This window comes from Prorops nasuta, unplaced genomic scaffold (assembly GCF_024137725.1).
Source record: "Prorops nasuta isolate Cenicafe-Biocafe unplaced genomic scaffold, Cenicafe_Pnas_1.2 PNAS00003, whole genome shotgun sequence".
In the NCBI taxonomy this organism is placed as follows: domain Eukaryota; kingdom Metazoa; phylum Arthropoda; class Insecta; order Hymenoptera; family Bethylidae; genus Prorops; species Prorops nasuta.
The window spans coordinates 157373-175998 of NW_027116800.1; the positions used below are offsets into that span (position 1 = coordinate 157373).

Sequence of the window (18626 nt, forward strand, 5' to 3'; positions counted from 1 at the left end):
CTATAACTTATTCAAATAAATTTTTATAGAAATTAAGAAATTCTGTCCCGACGAATAAATAGCCAGTATGGTATTTCACACAAACTGAGAATACTGGCTCCCATAAAAAGACCCATGGCGCTTCCAACTGCAACTGAAAAAGTACAAAATATATGTTTCAGTACTTTCAAGTGAAAATTAAATCTTTTAAAAAGTAAAGAAAAAGTATATATAATGAATACGTGGATATCTGTGCAAGTAGGAAAAGAGATAAGGAACTGCTGTAAATTAATGTCATATTGACGCGATAAAAAAATATTTACCAACTAAGTCGAGTTCAGTCATCACCACATAACGATAATATCTTACAGTTGGATGTGACATCAATCTCAGACGAATTCTGAATACATTTGTAGGAGCATCAGGATCCAGAAAGTCAGGATAACTTGTTCTGTAAAGTAGCATCTCTTCAATAAAATTCGACTATATTTGGTAATTTTTCTAAAACTTACAATTTTATGTCCGTTCCTTCGCAATCGGGATAGCAAATCTTCTTTAAATTATTTGTAGATATAATTGTTTCTTTCTTATGGAATAAACACTCTGTTTCTGTCATATTGCAGATTCTTGCATTTGGATATGCTGGATAAAAAAAGCTTACGCATCCACAAAGATTTATCATACGATTAATGTATACCTAAAGAGAAAAAAGGGAAGGTGTTGAAGAAAAATTTATACAATTTTTATAAAAGTTTTGTAAAAATGTTATTAAAGCCTTACTTCCAAAGCACATGAATCGCTACTGTAAATAGGAAATAAGCTATTTTCCGTGACTTCGAATGGAAAACGACAATTCCTACGTTTCATAGGTACACCTTTTACTCCTTTTTCGTTGTATATGTTGCGCAAAGTGAACTCCGCATTTATACCTGTCTTGCTTGTCAAGCTTCTTTCCTCGCTAGATGTTAAAAGCGGTAGGTTGAGATTATTCATAATAAACATCTGTGAATAAATTTTGTAAGTCTTCAAATCAATCAAATTCACCTCTTATGATAGAGATTTATTTTGCAAGATACTGACAGACAAAACACGCTGTCTTGCTTCATTTTTTACAAGATCAATTATCATTGTCCCGTATTTGATGGTGCGATTAACATAGAATTTTAAATCACTCTCGTCTGGATTTTTCGTATGGTAGGAGTTAATCCCAAGACAATATCCAAGTCCAGTTTTGTACGATTTAAACTCTTTGCAACAATCAAATGGCTTGCCATTCCATGAACAGGAAGCAAATATATCCGGGCAAGGAATGATCATCTGTAAATATGATTTTGAATTTTAATCGATTTCCTCAGTTTAATTTAATTTACTCTTCCACCTCGATTTCACTTACAGTTTCATAAATTTTTAGTAATTCCTCTGCGGTAATTAAACTTGGTGCCGAAGTAAATCCAAATGAATGAATAAAGAATATTTTAGACCAAAAATTTTCCTGTTGTTTGTCCCTCTCTACTAATCTGAAGTAATAATATGTGGTTAAAATTAAAAACATCATTACTGTCACGCCCTGTATATATATATATATATATATATATATATATTAGTATTATATAGGTAAATAAATAAATTTATAATTACTCCGTTGCATATTCTCTTCCTTTCAATTTTGGTTGATAGCATAATGCAAGAGAGGGAAATGGAGTTTTCCAATTGAGGTATGAGGTTTCTGCTGTAACTGCTACAGGATCTGTTACATATTGTTCCAACACTGAGATAATCATTACTGAGCAGCCCCAATAGCTCACGATGCAGGCAATCAACCAAAATATTCTTAAAAATGTTTGTAAATATTAATATTGTAATTAAATAAGAAAATATTTAAGTCATCTTACGCTTACTTTTCAGCTATTGTATATTCCGCCCCAACGAGATATTTGACTCCATGTATATTACAATTAGCTAAATATTGTTTCAATACCTTCCAATAAGGTTTAAATATTCTATCCAATATAAATTGCTTAAATACGTTTATCTTTTCTAACCAGGACATCTCGTGTCCTTTCATTTTTAGAACTAGTTATGGTTAATAAGAGAAATGCTGTCCTGATTTTTCGTTTATCGCATAACAGAAGTACCCTCGCGTTTTATGAATAAATTATTTTATGCAACGTCCTATTAATTATTTAACCTTTCCGCTTATGTTCTAGCAGACTTATGCAACTTTAATTATACGTTACTATATAACTTGATATAATAATTGTAAAGCCTCGTTTAAAGTTTGTTAAATTATTTTATTAAAATATTTTCACATAATTTATAATTGCTGCTTTAATTTTTCTCTTTTCTTAGTCCACAGATTGGATAAAGCATAGATAAGTCGTTGTTGGTTATCAAATAATTTTTAAAGAGCTCCTCCGCTTTTTCAGAATTAAATACATCGTCATTATTGCATTCTTTCCTTAAACTTGAGGCATCCAGTAACCACAGTTGTGCATTATTTTTAACAAACCATTGATTATCGTTTAATTTACCAATTACATGATAAAATGGCACAGTTATATCGCTGAAAAAAATAATTTATCTCATTTATAGTAGTTAACAAATCAATGCTGTTAAAATTGATTTAATTTACCTTTCGAACGCTGTGGTAACTTTATTTATATTCAACTCCCAAGGAATAATTGATCTCATGGCCAATTGCGAGGCTTTGCCACTTTTCTTCATATTTTCTAGCATATTTATGAATTTTTTCTTATTTTTTTCTACATCTACATTTTTAGATTTTTTTTCCTGACTTGCCGCAATGGATTTATTGTTCACTTTACGTTCTTGTGCAATATCTCTGTAATATCCACGTTCTTCTGAAGACAATCCTTTCCACATATCTGTTATTTTTTTAGCTATTTGTACGGGATTCATCGAGGGATTCTCTTTTGTTACTAAAACAATTTTTTTTCGATTATAATGTCGTGACAAAGCTGTACAAAAAAACTACTTACTTTGAGATATAACGTTTCTAGTGTATTCAGCAATTGCCGTTTCACTAGAACTTACAGAATCTGCTTTCACACAGTCGTAAGATTCGATGTCTGCACCGCTCTACAATTTTTAATTTTAGTAAACTATCTGTAAAAAATAAAGAAATACATGATTACCTTCAAACCGGCGACGTGTCCTTTACTCCATTCTTCCAGTGTAATTTTTTCATTTTTGTTCTTGTTTCTTTCCACTTCATTCTTCTTGTTTTCTTCTTTAATTTCATTTTGCTCCTTCTGATTTGTTGTTTTAATTAAGCTCTTTTCAGGCATATTTTCAGTATTAGATAAGCTTAATATATCCTTATTGGGTATTCTAGGTTTATTTAGGATAGCTTCAAGATCAAAATCTTCACCAAGATCAACTACTGGAATTTCTTCCTCGGATTCTGAATCACTTAATTTTGGAGCAGTTAAGTTTTCACTCCAATTGTTTGAATGATTTGATTTTTCTGAAGAGCCATTTTCTAGTATAATTTTTGGTACCTGAATCACTTTTTCACACTTGTTCGCATCTATTTTACGCTTCTTACAAGCTGGCAATTGTTCTTCCATAGAAGAACTGTTATGAATAATTGTTGAATCCTGATATTCATTAATGGATTCATTGCTGATTTTTTCTTTATCTTCTTGACTGTCAGGTGGCAATTGAATTTGATAATATTCTTTTAAGCAGTTTGTCAAAATGTTGAAAATTTTTTTCTGCATGATTTCTCAAGTTAAATATAGTAAAAAAAAGTAGTGCTTATGTCTAATACAAAATCTATTTTATACCTGATCCTTAAAAAGAACTAAGTCTTTATTAGGCTCCAAATTAACATCTATGCCATCAGGATCTGTTAATATTAGTATTACAAAGATAGGCCGCTTTTTGGATGGCATTTTTTGATCAAAGTAAATTGATAAGCAGTCAAGTAGTATCTGATAATTAAAATAAAAGCTGCAAAAATAACTACAATAACGAACAACATTTTCATTCCTTACCTTTTCCAATTCTTTATATCTTACAGGCCTATTGTTGATAAAAATAAATTGGTAATTACTTTTACAAACTTGTGATAGATCTCCGATATTTTTAGAAGGTATCATCATGGTCAAAGTGAACTAAAAACCAAAATTTATATTGGATGGATAATGAAAAGTACTTATACATTAAAATAATACTTCTTCCTCTTCATGGCAGATCCATTTCATAGAGGTAATTATCTTTTTTCCTAATACAGAACCTGCTGCTTCTTTAATACTGTTCAAGCTAGGTTTAATAAATATTATATCATTGTTGACTCTGTAGCAAATTCGAATATCTGGTCTACAGATTCCATATCCTTGCAGTAAGACCTCTACTAATTTTATATTCTCATTCACCTTTTTTGTTGTAGAAATTGTCTGTCTTCTAACAGGTAATTTTATGAATATATTTTTAATCCGCACTGTTGTTCCTTAAGAGACAAAATAGGTTAGTAAAAAACATAGAATAAATAATTCTTGTAAAAAATATACCTATTGGTCTATGGCATTTTTCTGTTTTTATGATACAACCATCTTGATCAAAGTAATAAGATACTGCAACATCATCTTTGCTAGTTTTGGTTGTAATTTCAACTTCAGATATTCTGCATAGTGCACTCAGAGCTTCTCCACGAAATCCATAAGTTTCTAATTTATCTAAATCTTCAAAGTTCAATATTTTTGAAGTATGGGATGCCAATGTAGCTAGCTGTACTTCTTCCTTAGGAATTCCCACTCCGTCATCCTTTACTTCTATCAATGATAAGCCATGTTCCAACTAAGAAAACATTCTTCTGATTTTAAATTATTCAAAAAATAACACTACAATAGTAATTACCAGAGTTACTTCGATATTCTTGGCATTAGCATCAAGTGAATTTTCAATCAATTCTTTGACAGTACTATAAACAGAAGTAATAATTTGAGTAGTGGTCAAAAGTTTTGCTGTTTGCCCATCCAAAGCTGAAATGGACATTTTTTCTGCTCTTCAAGGATAGCTCCTTAGATTTTTAAAATTTATCGTTGTTTAACTTGTTTATCTCCCATAAATTTAAATCTCATCTACTGTGCGCGCCAAGGTTAGGTTTTAGGTCAGCTGACAATTGAGGCTACGGAGAACGGCGGGCAGTGCCGGGGCCCGGGGCCCCGGGGCTACCGGCCAGGTAAAATGGGGAAAATAGGAATAGGAACATTGTATATTTTCTGTCACGGAAACTGTATTTGTTTCATTCATTAATTCCGCATTATTTTTTATGTGTGGTCTACCCATTTCTATCATTCTATTTAAATTGTTTACGTGAAGTATTTAATATATTTTTAAATTAATTTTCAGACGTAATTTGCAAAATGAATACCACAAAGGTATGTATTATGTGATACATGTTAAATTTTGATGTTTTATTATTTTAAATTAATTTTAGATTGAATTTGCTGTTGATATGACTTGCCAAAATTGTGTGAATATAATCGAAGGGAGTTTAAAAAACTGTGACGGTATTTCTCACATGGATATATCGTTAGAAAAAGGCAGTGTTGTTGTTGAAACAAATTTACCATATTATATTGTCCAAGAACGGATAGAAAAAACGGGTAAAAAAGCTGTATTAAAGGGATATGGAGGTACTTATAAATTTGAATGTTTCATTACACATGATATTTATCATATGTATAATAACAAATTTTATAGGTACCAATAATAGTGCTGTAGCTATGTTGGGAGGAACTTCAGGGTTTAGCGTCAATAAGACAATGCAAGGAGTGATTAGATTTATACAAGCAGAAAGTGGGTGTATTCTTGATGGTACGGTTGATGGTCTTACCCCAGGTTTGCATGGAATGCATGTTCATGAATGTGGTGATATTTCAAAAGGCTGTGAAAGGTATGATACAAATTTTATTATTTTTAATTCTTTTGAATTTAAAAAGATAAGGACAAAGGATTTTTTTTTAAACATTATAACAATTAAAAGAATATTTGTTTAATGCTTTTTCATAAAAATTAAGTAAATAGCAGAGATGAATATATGTATATATATAATTGAATGCAAACTCAAGTGTTATCATTTTTCCTCAAAATATTTTATTAGGGTAGAACAGGGCTAAGAGATTACAGCTTTCAATTTGAATATTCCACATGGTAATTGTTAAGCAAATTAAAGTATCTAAAAATAATGTCAAACACTCATCCATATAATTTTCAAATGAATATAATTATCAATTTAAAATTTGAATACCATGTTTTTGCAGCTGATATCAATTTAGTGTGTAAATCTCAGACTAAAATCTCTATTGATATATCAAACACATGCCTATATCCTAGTGTGGTCTTTCTATACTAAATGTTACCATACCGTGGCTTTTAAATAATACTTTAAGATCAGTTATTCAGATCTTAAGCTGTTTTCAAACTTGATTTGCTTGTTTAATTGGCTTACCTTTGCCTTTCTACATTGTGATAAGTTTAGTTATTGGGATTTTTATATTCATGGTTTACCAATTTAGTCTTCTTGCGTCATCATATAAATATCGTATTTAGAGTGTAAAGTAACAAATTTATACTACAGAGATTGAAGGAATGTAGCTCCTACAGACTTCCTGTTTCTAATGTCCAATTCTATTTCTAGTGTTGGAGATCATTTTAATCCTAACAATACTTTACATGGTGGACCTGATGATGATATTGATAAAAGGGTATTCTTTGTGCTTTTTAAGAAAATTTTTATACAATTTAATGAAACCAGCAGTTAATTTTGTTTTAATGGTTATAGCATATTGGTGATTTAGGAAATATTCAAGTAGATAATAATGGACGTGCAGTCTTTAAAATACTGGATAGATTTTTACAAGTATCGGATATAATTGGCAGGTCACTAGTAATTACAGAAAAACCAGATGATTTAGGAAAGGGTAACAGCTCTGATTCAAAAATAAATGGAAATAGTGGAACAAAGTAAGGTCTTATGTTTTGTAATCTACACAAATTTTATTTTTTATTAAACATTGTTTTTCTTAGATTGATGTGTGGAATTATAGCCAGATCATCTGGTTTATTTGAGAATACCAAAAAAATATGTGCTTGTGATGGTCTTACACTTTGGGATGAACGAAATCTTGCAGTTGCTAACCAAAGTCCCAAGTTAAATAATGTTTCATGTAAAATACTTTAACCTTCTATTTTTTATATCATACAAAAAATTCTTACTAGTCATATTAAACAATTTCATTATATATTTCTTTTTATTACTTTATAGAATAAATTCTACAATATTTATTATTTTCTCTTTACAGCATCCCTGTAAATGATAAAAAGGAATAAGATCTCAAGTATCCCACATTCCATTGGTGTATTTAATATTTGAGAAGTATTTATTTTTGTAAAAATATTGTATTATGATCAATTTCCTTAGATGAAAATAAATGTATATATATATTAATATATTAATGGTCAAGATAATTTTCTATTCTACCTACAGGTTATTCGTCTATTACCTTAAGAAATAGAAGGTTTTTAATATCAGCTGGTAATTCAGAACTCTGCAAGTTACCAGCAAAGTTATGCTAGGTACAAGAAGGAAAAAGCCTAATGTTTACTGCAAATTATTCAAAAATATTTTTGGATGATGTAAGAGTATGTGAAACTTTAAATACCTATTGTTAATGGATTATATTTTGAGAAATGATTCTAGAGCTTCATTTACCTTCTATTACTCTATCATATCATCCATCCAACATTGTTCTATTGTACAATTTTAAAACAATTTATTTCCTTATTTTTACTGTTTCTACACATTTAATCATTATCTTCATTATCTCCTAATTACCCTTCATTTAGCCCCCTTTGCTCATTATAAAGTCAGTTCATTCAACCAATAATAAACGAATATTGGCCTAGAAACATGTTACACGCGTACCATTCAACTTCACCACTGTATTACCACGCAACGAAATTATCCAATAGTATTGATGAATCGGATAATTTTCCATGATTAAATTACCTCGTTATAAATAGTCGAATGTGAAAAGTGGTACAATTACTCCTTCTAATTAAGCAACAAATAATTTAGTCTGTGTGATTGCAGCAGTTAGCCAAGACTATTGTTAGTCAAACAAATTATTCGAATAAAATTTTTGAAAAAATGTTTGTAACTTTACAGACTTTTTCAAATGATTAAATTAGTGGATGAGAGCTTTTAGAGTTTATATTATAATACTTGAGAGGCTGGCAAAAATCTTTTTCGTAGCCGAAACGTGCAGGGTTTTAAGAGTAGCAAACTCGTTTCACGATTTCCGCTATTTTTCCAGAGCTCCCAGCCTTTTTCGCATTTTTCTCCTTCTCGTTGGCCGAGCTTTTTCAGAATTAATCCCTAGGCACCTACTATGCTTTCCTAATTGCTTCCTGCTGATAATACTTTCATTTCCACGCCTGCACGACGATCTGGCGTATCTCCATTTCTCAGCCACGTCCTCTACACCTCTACGACATTTTATCCTCTATTCCTTCTACTCTTTCCAATTTCACACACACACACACACACACACATTTTTCATTCCCTTCGTTTTTCCTTATTCTCAATCTTACACAGTTAACTCGTTATTTTTTCCATTAAGCTGCTTCTAAATCTACTTAGGATCTTTATGAATTTTTCAAAGAAAATTTACAAGACTAAAATTAATCCTTTCTGACCTACTGTTCGTCTCAGTTGACGCGTATCAATTCAATATTTTATATCCTGGCATTTATCCTCGTCTAATTTAATACAGGTATGAAAAGATTAAAATACTTTTTAAAAGAAACACTGGAAAATAAAATTATAATAATTGAACGATTTTCACTCGGAAAGCAACAATATAGCTTTATTAAATGAAGTATGAAACGCTGTGTTACAATGAAAATTTTAGTTCAGCTTAAAATTATGAAATAAACCAAAAGTAGGTAATTTCATCCGTCATCTTTTGAAGAGGCAAAAAGCTGATTTAAAGTCACGTAAAATTAATATTATTCGAACTGGAATGAATAATATTGGATAAAATTTCAAATTTGCTTTCATATTTTAAAAATCCTTGTAAAATCCAAGGATTTATTAGTTATATCTGATATAATAAATGTGGTTTTATATATCATATTGATGTTAAAAGATCGTCAACCTTAAAGTAATATTTATTTTATCTCTAACTTTTGTTTCTTATAGCGCGTACAACTGTACAAGGAGATGGTCATATACAGCTGGCCAACTTCAAGTTCAATTTCCTGCTTGGAGTTACTAGCCTACGATCGTAAGTGGTACGTTCTTCAGAAACCAGAAAAGAATCCTGAAACTCGTTTTGCTGACTGTCTTTCTCGAAACAGCTCGCACAGTAAAAAGTACCCTAACTTTAGGAGTATGAAAAACTAGTATATCAATACATACATTATATAATAATCAATATAAGAAGCGAAGAGATTATTATTCTTATAGAAATGAGTTTTGAAATATTAAAATATTAATGAAGCGGAATTTAGAGAAAATTAAATTGTAAATTGGTTTTTTGATAATAAGACTAGAATAAAATTATATTATTAAATTTTTATTACTAAAGCTCTTTTTCAATGCTGTTAGGTTAAAGCTGGAAAAAGTAGCGCCCTTCGTCGCGATATTACTACTATGTCTTCCGGGATTTAAACAGTGTTAAATATATAATATTAATATATCCAAGTACAATTAAAATTCGTTAGATATATATATACAAATGTAAAAAGAAGATAAATTGTCCAAGTCAATATTTTGAATAGAAACATTTTTCTCGTCACTGATTTCTTTCTTAACTTTACTAAAACTTTAATAAATCAATTAATTTTAAGCAAGCACTATGAGATGTTTTACTCTGATTATTGTATAGACCATATACGAGATATAGGTTTTTGTTGTTTTCTACACAGGAAGAGTATATAGGTAATTCAATAATTTTAAAGGACAATACGTTTTATTGAAAGGAGTAAAAACAAAGTTAAGCCAGACACGTTCATCGTTTGGATTGGTCTGAAAGGAAAACTTGGTGCTCGTCGTCTTCTTGCAGGCTGACGAAAGTCCCTTCCATATTGGACCTCTCGTCCTGTTGAAAAAGTTCCTTTGATGCCGATAAGTGCTGCAACGGTTCGTTAGGCCGGAAACTGCGTTACCTTTTACGTTCCAGCATTGTCGCACACCTTTTCCCTTCTTTTACCTACCTTTCCTTTCCACCCCAATCCCTTCCTCTTCTTTCATTTTCTTTATCCATCGTTCTCTCTCTCTCTCTAATTCTCAATCACTTTTGCTATCCATATCCCTCTCTTACTACTTTCCTATAATTTTTTGTATATCCTTTGCTTTTGAAATTTTTATATCATATTTCTCTCCGAGCGCTTTCTCTCATACACTGTGTCTCTCTTCTTTTTTCAGTTATATCCTTATGTTTAGTTATTTAAAATTACTTTTACTTTGGCCTTGATCGACTTTTATTATATTCCTCTTTTGGTTTTTCTCTGCTTTTCGTCGTATTCAACCCTTTTGCTAATCCTATCCTTTTGTTCTTTCTCGTTTTCATCGGTTAATTTCTCACTGCTCTATCCTCGTTTCAATAATATTCAAGCACTTTTCTATTTCCACCTTTTCTTCCTCTTCGTTTTCGTCTCTTCATTTCCTCACTTTTTCCTTTATTCCACCCTCTACACTCCCCCTCTCCCTATTAGTATATATATATATATATACACCTACTCTTTCTCTTTCTTCTCCTTTCATTTGTTCTCATTTCTCTCTGCTTTCTCTCTTTCTTCTTCTTTTCTTTACATTCAACTCCTTTCTTCTATTCTCATCTTTCAGCTAAATGTTCACTCATCTAGTTTTTCTCTTCCTTCCATATTCCTACCGTTTTCCTTCTTCAATCACCCTCATGTGTCCATTTCCTCGACTTTCCTACGATTTCCCGTAACTTTCCACTTTCTTCCACACGCTAAACTCGATTTTTCGATTACGCAGCCACTGCCTTCGGCCAAACTCGTCTGGATACCACTCCCACCAACTCTTAACTTCATTAACTTATATGCTCCCATCTGACGAACCACGGCAGCATCGCAAGATTCATCTACTATATACTATATATATCTTCTATCGAGTTCGTGTGGTCGCTAACAGCACGAAATTTTTTCTACGCCAATTTATTTAGCTTCATGGTATAAAAATAATATTGGAAAAAGTGAAATTCTCCAATTCACGAATAGGGAGGTCTGATGGGAAAACGGAAGTTTCTATACATTCGCGAGATTTTTGTTTGCGATATTTTTGTCACGTATATATATATATATATATATATAGGTATATCCGTTACACAATGGTGAAAAAAATGTGTAGATTGTTGCGATAAATCGTGAGGGATCATCAACGTGTGTTGTGCGGACAACGTAAAACGAGAGTGGACTCGAATTTGGAGGGAGGCTTTAAAATTTTCATCGGAGCATTTTTTGCCAGTTTCAGGATGAGGCAGATACTGCTGCGTTAGTCTGAAGATAAATCAAATCGATTCGTGCGCAAAAATCCTGTTTCCTGAGGCAGGAGTCGAAAATAATTTCAATGGCACTAATATTTTAAAGCTTTACTACTTGCATGTATAAATCCTTCGGTTTTTGCCCACATCCCCTCCTTTTTTTTTTTTTTGGACAAATCCGCTTACTTCGCTAACAAACTTTGCTCCTATGCTATTTGCACGAAGCAAATTTATCGAAATTTAATGAGATTCTTCTTTGTTCGTACTCTTCTACGTTGTAGGGAAGTTCTGTAAGTTCTAGCTGCACAGAGAAATTTGTTTAAGATAATTGAGAGCAGACACCATCCACAGAATTAAAAACAAATTAGCTTCTGTTCCATAAACATCATTCGAATCTCGTTAAGCATTGATACTTCGATAACGAAAATCAACATTGGAAGACTGCAAATAAATACAATTTAAAACAGTGATAACATATGAAAATATTGTTATAAACGACTGAATTTATTACTGTCTGTGAATATAAATAAAGGGATTTGTAACAAATGAACGTATAGAATTTGTATAAAGTTGATAAATTTTGTAAACTGCATTGATGTGACGAAATATAGTTCAAAGTGAATGAAAAAATCTTGCTATAATAATGAAAAACGTGGACTTAAAGTGGATAGTGGTGGTTGAAGGAAGGACACAATTTGGTCGAGGAACGTTTGCTATACGAATACGGAAAGGGAAAAGAAGAAAAACGATAAAAATGGTACAGGCTGACAGTGAGTAAAGTCGATAAATTGTAAACTTACCTAATTGACTATGCCCTTCTGGCAAAGCTGTTTAAAAGCAATCTTACGATCAGATCGCTTTCAGCATTCAAAAGACCTTCTGCTTGACTGAAAAGAAACTCTTACCGTTTTTCCTGCTCCTTTTCTCCAAACTTCTTATATTGCTAAAAAGCAAGCCCAAACATCCCCAATTTCGTAGCTTAGCAAACGATTTTGAGAACATTGGAAAAAGAAACTTTTCTTTTCAATACTGTCTATCATAGGCAAATAGTTATGATGATAGAGTTTAAATTTACCAATTAGTTATAAATTAAATCGGTTCATTTGCAATTTTTCTAATAACTATAACAGAGCAATTTTATTTATCAAAATAATGAGGATCCCCTTTAATATATAAGGGAAAGGAAATTCCTTCTGGAATTCCATTATTCAAATTGAAAATTAACCTGTAGATTCTAAAAACTAAGTTTTTATTCTTCTTAATTTCAGATATTTCTCAAGGAAATGCGGCAATATTACCACAGAATGAATACTATTATTCGTAATCATTCGAATTTAAATTCACTGCTTACACGTCAAACAAATTTTAAGAAAAACAATTTTTCTAATAATTATTTGTGAAGTTCGAATAGATTTTTTATAGATATATACAAATTATCGTCTATTTTCAATTTAAATAAACACCAACTATAAAAATTAAGATGCAGAAAAGTTTTTAATCAGAGAAAGTTAAATTTTTGAACTAGCACCAACAACATAATTTAATGGAAGAAATTATTTAAAAAGAAAAAAAAAAGGAATAAGTACATTAACGGTATTTCGCAAAGCTTGGCAAATATAAATCTGGAAAAATTTAAATTTGCTTCTCTCTTAAGAAAAATTTATCCTAGGTGAATTATAAATGATTGAAAACTTCTTATTAAAAAACGAAAACATTTTTATTACATTCGTTGTGTCGTAGGACTGCATTGGTTCTCGTGTTTTCTTATTACATCTCACGCTAAAAATTATTTTCCTCATATTCTCGTACATTTCCATATTTGCTCTTACAGTCCTTTCACATTTTGCAGACTTAGCTTATAAATGTATATATTTATTATAAAGCATTTGATGAATTTTGTTTTAGAAACATCGTACTTGCTTAGCATAGCTCAACATTTCCATATCAAGTCTTGTAATTTGCTTATTTAGAACAGTGCCAAAAGAAAAATCGAGCTAATTTGAAATTAATCCAAATTTTATATAATTACAAAAAAATTACACATTCTTATTTAATTTTACAATAAACACACAGACTGTTTAAAAGCTGTTTAAGGAATGATATGAGAAAATATTTTAAATAAAAAAGTCTTTCTTTTCATAGTATTTTACGTTTATTTAATTTAAAGCGTTGAAGGAAAACTTTTCTTAATTGGCTCTGTCTTCTTAAATGCGATATGTACCAATGGATAGTTACTACAATATTTATAATAGCAGATTTATAATATAGTTTTTTCTTTACTCTTATTTTTCGTACTTATATCGAAGCATAAAGTTATGTCGAAATCTAAATAAAATACCAGTACCTTTGTACATATCTCATATAGTATATCAGTATAGGTTTGTATATAGAAGAAATATAAATTTATAATTTAAATAATACAATAACGTAACACTAGAAAACGCTATATGCTTAGATTCATATAATCGTACTGTACTAGTTAACAAACAAGGACGTGAAGTATTAGTGTTGGTAGGAAAATCAGTCATCTAGCGAAATATTTACAGTATTTGAAAGTTAAAGCTTGCTGAAAAGAAAACAAAGGAGTAATATGTAAATAATAAAAGAGATTATTAAATAGTACTTTTTCGATATTGTGTCTAAAGAAACGATGGAATCCAATTGACTACTTCTAAATTTTATGGCTCACCTAAAAATACTCTTGCTTCTATATGTAATCCTATTATTAATTTATCTTTTCTGCGTCGCGGTTACATATTTTCAAATGAATCTAAGTTTAAAAGCACCCACCAAAAGTTGTAAGACTATCAATTTTTCGGGCTTAAAGTTTTTATACTGTCTTGTAGATTCGATTTCTATCGGTTCCTTGTAATTATGAACTTTCAGTATACTCTTTCGAGAACTCGAATTCTCAGTGGTTATATAAAAAATTGAACCGTGAACTGTACCAATTTCTTATAGAACTTATTTAATAGTTTCAAAATTCACATATTATTTATAATATTATAGTATATTATCAAAAGTATTTAATAATACGCATATGTACTATGAATTGATATTATTATGAATGTATTAGATAACAGGGACCCTATTCTTAAATTGTGCGTGGTAATTATAACTTTAGAAAGCTTATAAGATATTTTATGTAAACTGTGTAGGTCTTTTTCAGTCGTAAGACATACGATATCAATATAGTTATAATTTTAAGAATAAGGCCCCGGGTATTAATTTTAATAAATTTATTTGTATAATAATGAATTAAAGGTTACAATATCTGAATGAATATAAATTTACAGTAGGAATGTGAAAAGTATTTATATTTTCGGCATAAAGTTGCTAGATTTTACGTCAAATGTAAATACAGTTCGGACAGTGACCTTTCACAGAAACTAACAGTGTTTACAGAAATGCAGAATCCCCTTGGCATTTTATTTTAACCGGATATAAGTTGAGTTTTCTTTGAGCCAACGATTTCGTCTCATGGGACAATAAAAGAATTACGCTTCGATCGAACTTCAATCATGCTGCTATAAGATTGTTCCTTTCCCCATAAACAATGCATTGGCCGAGCGCTTTCGCGATTTATCCAGTTTTCCATTTCATACCTTAACATGCTATTCTTGAAATATATATATATATATATATTTGTAATTCGTTAATTTTCGCAGCAGATTATCTCACTTGTCACAAACTTTCGGTGACTGTCAAAAGATTTTGTATCCCTAATTTGACAGTTAATTCTTGATATTTTTAATAATAACCAAGGAGCTCTTATTCTACCTAATCTAAGAAATACTTAAAGAAATGTGCCAATATTATTACACCCTGTATCTGTATTTTTCACAAGTCGACTCGATTATTATTAGAATGGTTCTTTAAAAAAAAAAAATTGCCCATATTTACAGATATTTTAAAGGACTTTACCTTGATCCCTTATCAGTTTTAATAGAGTCTTGCCTGAAAGAGCATTTTGTTCTTATTACTGAAAGTGAAATGGAGCCTGGATATTTGTAATTTTTTGTATTTGGACACCTTCTTAATTCAACGTCCACAGCTAAATCCCCCTGATCCCTACTCCAGCTGTGCTCAACTTCTGAGAGGGGAAGAAAAAAGAAGTAGAAGTGAGAGATAGGGCCTATAAAAAATATAGCAAATTGTGTTTTTTATGGTAAAAAGGAAATCTGAAAAGACAACTAAGAAAAGAAGGGAAAATACAAAGGTGGAAATAAAAATAAGACAACGCAATGAGAAAAAAGAAAGGAAGTTACGAGTAGAGGAGCAAGAGTGGAATGAACGATGGAATTCTGAAACAGTATGCAATAAAACATGTGCGTGGAGCACAATAAGTTATACCTGTCAATGTAAAAAACCAAACAAGAACAAGATATCACATAAACACGAAGAGAGTATTGGAGTGAGCTGGTAGGAGAAAGCTAGAAGAAAGATAACAGTGTGTAAACACCTCAAACTCTTAACCATGCGTGTGTGTGCGAGTAAATAAAAACAAAAAAGGTCAAGATGAAAGAACACAAACTATACTTTTAATGAAGCGTCAAGATAAAAAGTGCAGCGAAGTGTAACAGAGCTTTTTCCAGAAGTTTGAAATGAACAAAGAAACGTATATATACACAAACATCGAAAGATTTTTAAGAATCAAAGAAACAGAGATCCATAATATAAACACTAGGATAGTTTCCTCACTTTTAAAAAACTATAAGAGAATTAGTTGAAACACGCGAATTATTTTTGTGAATTTTAATAAGAATAAGAATATTCCATGAAATATAAAGGGATAGCTTATCAGATATCTAGTAAATATTATCGGAGGGAGCTGCGATTTGTAATCACGAGACTTACAGAGCTAGTGAGATTTAACATTCTATTACACTGTATATGATAATAATAATAATAACGAAGTTAACAATAATAATGCTAATTGTGGACCATTCGACATTTTGGATACTATAGAATAAAAGGATTGTAATAATTTCATTGGTTATCTTAATGATGGATTAAGGTTAACTTACAAGCTCTCATCAAACACTTAAAAAATGTCTTAAGCCTATATTTTTGGCGCGACAGTATGAGTGGTTGGTTTTGGGTGTAGAGTATATTTTTGGTCTCATACGGCAAAAACAATTACGGTCCCTTCATGATAATTATTGTAATCGCGTTACTAGCTGCTGACAAAATTACTTCTATATTTTAATAACGTATTAATATAGAATAGCTGAGCAAACCTTTTCAAATGATCAAGGATATCATCGTATCAAGCATACGAATCAACAATTTCATTCCTCTTGCTTATTTTTGTGTGAAAAATACATTTTCAACGCAAATGAGATGTGTAAAGCTTGATTCAAGAAATCTCGTTAAAATTTTATATTGGAAAATCTAAAAAATTGTTCGAGTTTAAATGAAGCTGGAAGTTTGTAAATTCAATTTTTAAATTCATCTAAATATGGAATTAAATATTTTTAAGTGAAAAAAGAGAGAGGGATAAAGAGAATAAGAATAAGAGAGAGAGAGAGAGAGAGAGAACTTTCGTTAAATTTGCAAAAGAAAAAACAAGTCGTGCACAGAAAGGCAAAGGTAGAATTACAGATTGTAGAGTATGGTGGAAAGAAGATTCTTCGTATTCGCAGGGCGGCAAATCGCGGCCAACTTAACTCGCCTTTAATTAATCCTACGAACTTTCTGATCGGTATGTAAAAGGAAGAGTCGACAAGCTTTCCGAGGCGAAGAAATAGCAATGGAAAGAGGTATTGAAAGTAGATATTTGTAAAGAGAAGGAAGTAAGGATTCTTGGAAAGAAGCCTCTCTCTCTATATACATTGATTTTATATTTCATGTACCATATATATATATATATATATAATAAAAAAATATCACTAAACAAAATTGTTATTTTATCATTTATTTTAAGCATTTCCATCAATATCTGGGAAAAACCATACAAAATAAATACGTAATGCAAAAAAGCTTTTAAATCCAACAGAATATTATCATGAAGATGCAAATTTTCAAACGATCAATAGTCAGCAGAAGTTATTTGCATTGTAACAAAATGTTCGCCCATTCATCGAATTTTGCACTATAAATATAATAAAATATCATTAAATAAAATTGGCAATTTGTCTTCAATTTTAAATATTTCCATCAATCTTTGGGACAAACACCATGTAAAATAAATTCTTAACGCAAAAAGCTTTTAAAGTAAATAGAATATTATCATAAAGATGCAATTTTTAAAGCGATCAATAGTGAGCAGAAGATATTTGCATTGTAACAAGATTTTCTCCCCAGTTTCTTAGTGGATACTCGAAAACTCTCAGAAAGACTGGAGACAATGATCGTTGCTGCGCTGATCAATGGGAGGCCCTTGAAGTTGGCGATTGTTGGGTGGAAAAAAGTGGAAGGAATCGCGAAATAGCCTGTCACTTGGAGTACGTCATTGTACCAGTGCAGGCTCTTCAAGATCGGTCCATTGTCTCTCGATGGAACATCTGGCCGCGATTTTGTCAGACAGATGAAGAAGCTATCCCCAATTCCTAGCAGATTCTCACCTAGTATATAACTATCGTATACCACAAGTTTTCTCGACACTGCCTGCATTTGTTGCACTTTTCATCCAGACTGTACCCTGAGTTTAAAGAAACGTCGCGCGTAATACCTTTGATTTAAATAAAATATTTCTTCTCTCATTTTCACATATAATATTTGCCTATTTTATTTTCATTTTATACAAACCCTAATCATCCAATTGTTTATTCATTGACAATTATAATCTACAAAGAGTACCAAAAATAAGATATGCTTATAGATTTATAGGATTTGATAAATTAATAATTGAATAGAGTGCTAAATTTTTTTATATCGATAATGTTATGGAGATGTTGAATTTTTAATGAGACATGGTAAACACAGGAAGGGAGAAATTTGGTGAAAACTCGGTTATTACGAGAAAACATGTGGGAGTTGACGTAATTGGTCGCGTAACTCGGTCTCACATACGTCATAATTTATCACGAATGCATTGGTCGCGGCTACTTCATTGCATACACGGAACGCTAATTGCGTAATGGCACTTGATGTTTTTGTATCGGT

General features: G+C 30.9%; 3 protein-coding genes across 5 annotated transcripts; 1 reads left to right on the forward strand and 2 right to left on the reverse strand.

Moving 5' to 3' along the window:
• Nucleotide 1: 1 nt before the first annotated feature.
• Nucleotides 2–2241, reverse strand: LOC136785429 (sodium channel protein Nach). 2 transcript variants are annotated; one of them, XM_066746480.1, is made up of 8 exons: nucleotides 1878–2241; nucleotides 1618–1809; nucleotides 1373–1496; nucleotides 1060–1296; nucleotides 760–981; nucleotides 492–676; nucleotides 303–379; nucleotides 2–133 (listed from the first exon to the last, which is right to left on the reverse strand). In XM_066746480.1, the coding sequence occupies exons 1-8, from the start codon at nucleotides 2042–2044 to the stop codon at nucleotides 33–35; spliced, it is 1305 nt and encodes a 434-aa protein (XP_066602577.1). In that variant the 5' UTR covers nucleotides 2045–2241; the 3' UTR covers nucleotides 2–32. The 2 variants fall into 2 exon arrangements, with proteins under 2 accessions (XP_066602577.1, XP_066602570.1); XM_066746473.1 differs by having other exon boundaries at nucleotides 303–430.
• A 14-nt stretch (nucleotides 2242–2255) lies between these two features.
• Nucleotides 2256–5152, reverse strand: LOC136785417 (PMS1 protein homolog 1-like). 2 transcript variants are annotated; one of them, XM_066746463.1, is made up of 9 exons: nucleotides 4870–5152; nucleotides 4515–4800; nucleotides 4179–4453; nucleotides 3999–4118; nucleotides 3789–3935; nucleotides 3135–3716; nucleotides 2979–3078; nucleotides 2612–2918; nucleotides 2256–2542 (listed from the first exon to the last, which is right to left on the reverse strand). In XM_066746463.1, exons 1-9 carry the CDS (start codon nucleotides 4996–4998, stop codon nucleotides 2308–2310), a joined length of 2181 nt encoding a protein of 726 aa, XP_066602560.1. In that variant the 5' UTR covers nucleotides 4999–5152; the 3' UTR covers nucleotides 2256–2307. The 2 variants fall into 2 exon arrangements, with proteins under 2 accessions (XP_066602560.1, XP_066602556.1); XM_066746459.1 differs by having other exon boundaries at nucleotides 4861–5152.
• A 106-nt stretch (nucleotides 5153–5258) lies between these two features.
• On the forward strand, nucleotides 5259–7303 carry LOC136785450 (copper chaperone for superoxide dismutase-like). Its single transcript, XM_066746500.1, has 6 exons — nucleotides 5259–5384; nucleotides 5444–5642; nucleotides 5710–5902; nucleotides 6647–6713; nucleotides 6791–6972; nucleotides 7036–7303. The coding sequence occupies exons 1-6, from the start codon at nucleotides 5370–5372 to the stop codon at nucleotides 7187–7189; spliced, it is 810 nt and encodes a 269-aa protein (XP_066602597.1). The 5' UTR covers nucleotides 5259–5369; the 3' UTR covers nucleotides 7190–7303.
• The last annotated feature ends 11323 nt before the right edge of the window (nucleotides 7304–18626 follow it).

Coding starts and splice junctions, on each gene's coding strand:
- LOC136785429 (XM_066746473.1), bottom strand. CDS start 2,044: ATGAAAGGACACGAGATGTCCTGGTTAGAAAAGATAAACGTATTTAAG. Junction 1,810..1,877: donor GAATATACAATAGCTGAAAA/GTAAGCGTAAGA, acceptor AACATTTTTAAG/AATATTTTGGTTGATTGCCT. Junction 677..759: donor GCGATTCATGTGCTTTGGAA/GTAAGGCTTTAA, acceptor TTTTCTCTTTAG/GTATACATTAATCGTATGAT.
- LOC136785417 (XM_066746459.1), bottom strand. CDS start 4,998: ATGTCCATTTCAGCTTTGGATGGGCAAACAGCAAAACTTTTGACCACT. Junction 4,801..4,860: donor AGAATATCGAAGTAACTCTG/GTAATTACTATT, acceptor ATGTTTTCTTAG/TTGGAACATGGCTTATCATT. Junction 3,936..3,998: donor GATATAAAGAATTGGAAAAG/GTAAGGAATGAA, acceptor TTTAATTATCAG/ATACTACTTGACTGCTTATC.
- LOC136785450 (XM_066746500.1), top strand. Junction 6,714..6,790: donor ATGATGATATTGATAAAAGG/GTATTCTTTGTG, acceptor TAATGGTTATAG/CATATTGGTGATTTAGGAAA. Junction 6,973..7,035: donor AATGGAAATAGTGGAACAAA/GTAAGGTCTTAT, acceptor TGTTTTTCTTAG/ATTGATGTGTGGAATTATAG.